At 41.7% G+C, this 7603-nt stretch overlaps 1 protein-coding gene across 1 annotated transcript; it reads left to right on the top strand.

Moving 5' to 3' along the window:
• Window positions 1-2938: 2938 nt before the first annotated feature.
• LOC108310591 (40S ribosomal protein S27-like) lies at window positions 2939-3261 on the top strand. The gene has a single exon (XM_017537654.2). The coding sequence runs from the start codon at window positions 3033-3035 to the stop codon at window positions 3189-3191; it is 159 nt and encodes a 52-aa protein (XP_017393143.2). The 5' UTR covers window positions 2939-3032; the 3' UTR covers window positions 3192-3261.
• The last annotated feature ends 4342 nt before the right edge of the window (window positions 3262-7603 follow it).

Genomic DNA, 7603 nt, shown 5'->3' with positions numbered 1-7603 from the left:
GGCTCACTGCAACCTCTGCTTCCCCGGTTCAAACAATTCTCCTGAGTAGCTGGGATTGCAGGCCACCATGCCGAGCTAATTTTGTTTTTTTTCTGAGACAGAGTTTCCCTCATGTTGCCCAGGCTGGAGTGCAGTTGGAGCGATCTCAGCTCTCTGCAACCTCCGCCCTCCTGGGTCAGGTGATTCTCCTGCCTCAGCCTCCTGAGTAGCTGGGATTATGGGCATGTGCCACCACACTCGGCTAATTTTTTGTATTTTTAGTAGAGACAGGGTTTCATCATGTTGGCCAGGCTGGTCTCAAACTCCTGACCTCAAGTAATTCACCTGCCTCAGCCTCCCAAAGTGCAGGGATTACAGGTGTGAGCCACCATGAGGGGCCCATGGCTCTTTTAAAAAGTGAAAAGCAGCTGGGCGTGGTGGCTAAGGGCTATAATCCCAGCACTTTGGGAAGCTGACACAGGCAGATCATGAGGTTAGGAGTTCGAGACCAGCCTGACAAACATGGTGAAACTCTGTCTCTACTAAAAATGCAAAAAAAATTAGCCAGATGTGGTGGGTTGCTCCTATAATCCTAGTTACTCAGGAGGCTGAGGCAGGAGAATCACTTGAACCCGGGAGGTGGAGGTTGCAGTGAGATGAGATTGCGAGACTCTGTCTCCAAAAAAACAAATAAATAAAAATAAAAAGTAAAAAGTGAAAAACGTTGTCTTAAATAATCAAGGACATAATCAAGGTTAACATAAAGTATAGAAAATCATTCTGATAAGACACAAAATCTTGGATTCCTGGGCAGGTCACTCAAAAGATAAAGAAAACCTAGAATAATCTCTTACTAAGAGCAGACCAATAATCCAAGGAAACTTTGTGATTTTTAATATAGAGAAAGCTAAATTCTAGTTTCACATCTGTGTACTTTTGATGTACAATTTTACTCTTTCTAGTGTACTTTTTTTATTTTTTAAAACCCTTATAAATAAACCTATCCAATCTTAGTCAGCTCTGGCCACATAAGACAAAATTCCTTTTCCACAAGCACTCTACAACTTTTTATATCCATTCAGTTTTTGTCCTCTACTTTTTATCTTTCTCATTCTGGAACAACCAGTCATTTTAATTTAGGATAAAATTACTCTCTTTTTCTCTTAACAGAAACACATCCTACATTGCTTGCATACTTTTTATGCAAAGTTGCTTCTCCTCACCCTTATTATTTCTAGTAGTTTTATTGACATGTATTGATTATTATTTTTAACCTTTAGTAACCTTTTTTTTTTTTTTTTTGGAGTCTTGCTCTGTCACCCAGGCTGGAGTGCAGTGGTGCAATCTCTGCTCACTGCAACCTCCACCTCCCAGGTTCAAGCAGTTCTCCTGACCTAGCCTCCAAAGTAGCTGGGATTTCAGGCACTGGCTGCCATGCCTGGCTAATTTTTAATATTTAGTACAGATGGGTTTTCGCCAAGTTGGCCAGGCTGGTCTCGAACTCCTGACCTCGTGATCCACCCTGCCTCAGCCTCCCAAAGTGCTGGGATTACAGACGTGAGCCACCGCATCTGGCCAGTAACCTTTTTTAACAGACAAAACTAGGAAGTAGACAATTGTGAATTGTCTGTCACATACCAGCCTTCTGTGGCAGACTAGCATATTTTATGGATATATACCATCCGACAATTTTTATAGGTATATGCTTTTTCATAGTACAGTTTTCCAATGTGGCAAAAAGAACATGTTTATTAATAGATCCAAATATATTTAGCTTGGCTGTACCATATAAAAATAAGAAACCAGAAGTATATAAAATTAAACTTATGCTTAATAATGAATGTTTCAGTAGTTTATCTTACTTAGAAATGATCTACATTTTTAATGAATATCTATTATTTAACTTAGCATAACTCTAAGGTTCCAAGTTACCAAAAAGATTTTGGAAACTATTTTCAGGCAGACATATCATTAAACATAGCTAGCCATCATCTCATGTTATTTTTCTGTTAAGTACTTTTATAGTCTATGACTGTTAGGCAAGTATTGCATAAGCAAAAATCTAAAAAGATTCAATACATTGGTTTGTTTTATGGCTGTGCTCGATATGCATAATGTAACAGATATCAAATGATTCATTTTACTACATCATTACTTGTACATTTTTTCTTAGAGTGAATTTATAATTTTTATAATCTTGTTGTTGTTGTTGTTTTGAGCTAGGATCTCACTCTGTTGCCTGGCTGGAGTGAATTATGTGATCTCCTCTCACTGCAGCCTCGACCTCTTAGGCTCAGGTGATCCTCCCACCTTGGCCTCCAGGGTATCTGGGACTACAGGTGCGCACCACCATGCCTGGCTCATTTTTTGTACTTTTTGTAGAGACAGGGTCTTACTATATTGCCTAGGCTGGTGTTGAGCTCCTGGGCTCAGGCAATCCACCCACCTTGGCCGCCCAAAGTCCTGGGATTACAGGCATGAGTCATCACACTTGATGAATTTTTATAATCTTAAATATCTAGTAAATATAATATTACCTCATTTGACTGGTAACCCCAAGTAGAATAAAAATGAGCATATCATATTTGATGCTGAAAATTATAAGACATACTCATTTTTATTAAGCCAATAACACCAAATTAGTCTTAGTTATCAAAGATTTACTCAATACATGTGAACTTAAAAATCTTTTGGGTTAGTGCCTATATTTCTAAGAGTTTTAGGAATATTAACTTTACTTAAGCATGTATTTATCTCTAAGTCAACTTAAATAGCATTCTTTCATAGGATTTTAGAAATTAATTTGATAGGGCCAGGCGCGGTGGCTCACGCAGATAATCCCAACAGTTTGGGAGGCCGAGGCAGTGGATCACTTGAGGCTAGGAGTTTGAGACCAGCCTGGCCAGCATAGTGAAACCCCATCTTTAAAAAAAAAGAGAGAGCCTTTCCGGCGGTGACGACCTACACACGAGAACGTGCCTCATCCCTCTCCAGAAGAGGAGAAGAGGAAACACAAGGAGAAACGCCTGGTGCAGAGCCCCAATTACTACCTCATGGATGTGAAATGCCCAGGATGCTATAAAATCACCACGGTCTTCAGCCATGCACAAACGGTAGTTTTGTGTGTTGGCTGCTCCACTGTCCTCTGCCAGCCTACAGGAGGAAAAGCAAGGCTTACAGAAGGATGTTCTTTCAGGAGGAAGCAGCACTAAAAGCACTCTGAATCAAGATGAGTAGGAAACCATCTCAATAAACACATTTTGGATAAAAAAAAAAAAAAAAGAGAGAGAGAGAATCAAAATCTGTCCTTACATCATTTTTTTTTTTTTTTTGGAGACAGAGTTTTGCTCTTTCACCCAGGCTGAAGTGGCACAATCTTGGCTCACTGCAACCTCTGTCCTCTGGGTTCAAATGATTCTCCTGTCTCAGCCTCCTGGGTAGCTGAGCTTACAGGCATATGCTTTTGTATTTTTAGTAGAGATGGGGTTTCAACATGTTGGCCACGCTGGTCTTGAACTCCTGACCTCATATGACCCACCCACCTCTGCCTCCCAAAATGTTAGGATTGCAGGTGTGAGCCACCAAGCCCAGCCTATCCTTACATCTTAAGAATCAAAATCAAAAGTATTTCAACAGGCTGTCATTTGCTGCCTTGATTCGGGAGCCTGATTCACCAATGTGATCCCTAATCAGTGAAGAGCGAAGGCAAAGTCTTCAAAAGTGAACACTTGAGGTCCTGGGTGAGCAGTTCTGGGGGTGCAGTGATGAATCTGATCCTATTTGAGTCACAACACCGTAACAGCTCAGGAAAAAATTATTCTGACACTTGTTACAATGATAAGGAAGACTATATAGGACAGTTACAATAGGTGTCAAGACTCAACAGAGTAGAGAGACAGGGCTTAACTCTAAATACAAGGGAGGACAGGTGGGAATTTATAACCAATATTCAGAGTTACGGAGTTAATGGATAGAAATTACTAAGATGAGACATCAATGGTAGGGAGATTCTTTTTTTTTTTTCTTTTTGAGACGAGGTCTTGCTCTGTCACTGTCACTCAGGCTGGGGTGCAGTGGCACAATCATGGCTGACTGCAGCCTTGTCCTCCTGGGCTCAAGCAACCCTTCTACCTCAGCCTCCTGAGAACTGGGTCCACAGGTGTGTGCCACCATGCCCAGCTACTTTTTAATTTTTTTTTTTTTTGTAGAGATGAGGTCTTACTGTTACCCATGCTTAGAATTCTTGGCCTCAAATGATCTTCCTGCCTGGCGCTCCCAAAGTGTTGAGATTACAGGGGTGAGCCACCATGCCCAACCTATAGTAGGGAGATTATTGATAGCCGACTTAAACAGGGCTCTTGCTAAAGCAGACCAGGGTGATCTGGTATCAAGGATGGAGAATTCTCTCTAAACTGACTAAGATTCATGATACAACTAAACTATGCAGGCCTGGCAAAGATGGGAGCCAACATTGAGGCTAATCAGAAGAGAGTTGAGAGGATTTTTTTTTTTTTTTTTGAGACGGAGTCTCACTACATCGCCCAGGCTGGAGTGCAATGGTGAGATCTCAGCTCACAGCAATTTTCGCCTCCCAGGTTTAAGCAATTCTCCTGCCTCAGCCACACTGGTAGCTGGGATTACAGGCGTGCACCACCACAACCAGCTAATTTTTTTTGTTTGTTTGTTTATTTTTTTAGTAGAGATAGGTTTTTGCTATGTTGGCCACACAGGTCTCAAACTGCTGGCCTCAAGTGATCTGCCCACCTCCGCCTCCCAAAATGCTGAGATTCTCCAGACATGAGCCACTGCACCCAGCCCATCCAGAGGATCTTGACTAAAATTTGATCAAGGAGAGTCTCTTCCAGTCCCTACAAGGGGGATCTGTATTTTCATTTTGTATTGGGCTCCACAGATTGTGTAGCCAGTTCTGTACACAGCCCAGGGAGCATAAACACGTATACTATTTGTTTCCTTGGGATTCTGTTTCCTCAGGCACTAGCTGGAGAAGTTTAACCTGAGCATTCTTCTTGCCACAATCTGGTCTCCAGATCTAGTGAACACATGCTAGGACAAAGCCAAGCACATCTCTCCCAAGAATGAAATCATTTTAGCTCTGGATTAGTTCCAATTCAGTTTATGCAGAAAAATATTTTCTATCTCTGGAGCGGCATGATTCCGTTGATAATGTGCTAATTTAAATGACTAAGCAGAATGTTAACATCTCAGTTGGAAGTATCTGAATTTGTATAACTTGCTGATTCATGGTTTCTTTTAAAGAATTGGGAATTAACCGGCCTTAGGTTAATATTATGAAAAAGTTTACCAAAGTATGGCTGGGCGTGCTGGCTCACACCTGTAATCTCAGCTACTCAGGAGGCTGAGGCAGGAGAATCATTTGAGTCCGGGAAGTGGAGGTTGCAGTGAGCCGAGACTATGCCACTGCACTCCAAACTGGGCAACAAAGCAAGGCTGCCTCAAGAAAAATAAAAAAACATTTACAAAAGTGGACAGAAATGAGGAGCTGACCTAAGAACAAATTTCAGCTCTTTGCCCCCTCCCAGAATGCAGAAGCAACTCCCCAGATTGCAGTTTTCCAACTTCAAATGCTCAAAGATCCAGCCACCACCAGACCGTTAGCAAAGCTTCTGCTGCTGTAATTGTTATACTAAGATTCTTTGATTTGATTTTCGCCAAGCTTTATAATATGCACTTTTTCTCTGAGTCACACTTTTCTGCCTTTGGAAGTTGCCCTTTGCTGTGGTTTGAACGTGTCCCCCAAAGTTCATGTGTTGGGAAATTAATCCCCAGTTTTACAGTGTTGGGAAGTTGGGCCTAATAAATGGTGATTATGTCCTGAGGACCCTGTCCACGTGGAATGGGTTGTGAGGGTGGGCTTCTTGTAAAGTGAGTTTAGTCCCTCCTGCTCTCTCACACATGCTTTTTTGCCGTACCGTCAGGGATGATATCGTAATAAGGCCCTTGCCAAATGGAGGCTCTCGACCTAGGACTTCTTAGCCTTCAGGACTGTAAGAAATAACTGAAAAAATAATAATAATAAATTACCCCGTCTGTGGTATTCTGTTACAGCGGTGGCTCACGCCTGTAATCCCAGCACTTCAGGAGGCCACAGCAGGCGGATCACCTGAGGTCAGGAATTTGAAACCAGCCTGGTCAACATGGGGAAACACCATCTGTACTAAAAATACAAAAATTAGCTGGAAGTGTTGGCGAGCCCCTATAATCCCAGCTACACGGGAGGCTGAGGCAGGAGAACCGCTTGAACCCAGGAAGCAGAGGTTACAGTGAGCTGAGATTGCGCCATTGCACTCCAGCCTGGACAACAGAGAAGACTCCATCTCAAAAAAAATCTTGCTTATTGATTAAGTAAAGCAAGGTAACAAATGGATTGAAGGTCTAGTGTTTTCTTCTGAAACATTGCTGCTTTATGAAAACTCCATCTGCACCAGTGTACACAGTGATTATTCCTTTTGCAATCTAATCTTCCCTTTTTCAGAATATTTTACAGAGAACAGTTCCTTGTCCCAAATGTATGCCCCAATCTTTCCTTCCTTTCTACTAAATATTTTCTCATTGTATTAGGTCTTATAGTTTGTTTATGTAAGTGTCTGAGCTTTAGCGTTCTTATATCTGAGAATGGCATTGTGTCTGACATTCTATTAGTTTTGAAGACTTCAAAGCCTTCACCTCAGAATAGCGGTTGAGTTTCTTCTCAAGCACTATACCAACAGTTGATAGTGCCTTTCTGGAGTGGGTTGAGTGGTACTGGAAGGGCCCATCTAAGTTTGGTAAATTAGCACATCATGGAAGGTCAGTGCTGCCTGCTCCAAGGATGGGATGGAGAGCAGTGCCAGGGGCACCATGTGTTTTCTAGACCTGCCTTGACCCAAAGAAAGGCCACTAAGACATTTTCCAATTCCATGGTGGAAATAGTCTGTGGTAAGAATCAATGAAGAAAAGAGTTTGGATTGAGAAGGACTTTGAGTCCCTCTAAAATCTCCCTATGCCTTTTCCTTGGCTTCTAAGTACCCCCACAGCTTTGATATTTTCTGGTTGGGGAACTTTTGCTGATTTTCCTGTTATTGTATATAAGCAACGATGGAATGGGTGAGAACATCTTATATAAGCTGTGGTGGCTCACACACATGGAATAAATGGTGAGACCTTACCTCTAAAATATTGTTTTTAATTAGCTGAGTGGGGTAGCACCTGCCTGTAATCCCAGATACTTGGAAGGATGAGGCAGGAGGATCACTTGAGCTCAGGAGTTTGAGTCCAACCTGGGCAACACAGTGAGACCCTGTCTCTCATTAAAAAATAATAATAATAGGACAAGAAATGGTGACTCATGCCTATAATTCCAGCATTTTGGGAGACCCAGGCCAGAGAATTGCTTCAGCCTAGGAATTCAAGGCTGCAGTGAGCTGTGATTGCTCCACTGTTTTCCAGTCTGGGCAACAGCACAGGAAAGAGAGACTTTGCTGCAAAATAATTATAATAATAATAAATAATAGTAAGGTAAAGTAAATTTAAAATAGCATGTTATATAAGGTATAACACAAATCTATCAAATGTGACTTTTAAACTTAGCCAATTTGACATATTA

Source organism: Cebus imitator, unplaced genomic scaffold (genome assembly GCF_001604975.1).
Source record: "Cebus imitator isolate Cc_AM_T3 unplaced genomic scaffold, Cebus_imitator-1.0 Scaffold105, whole genome shotgun sequence".
Taxonomy (NCBI): domain Eukaryota; kingdom Metazoa; phylum Chordata; class Mammalia; order Primates; family Cebidae; genus Cebus; species Cebus imitator.
Note: the sequence above shows the minus strand (reverse complement) of the source record. Positions and strands in the feature narration are given on the sequence as shown.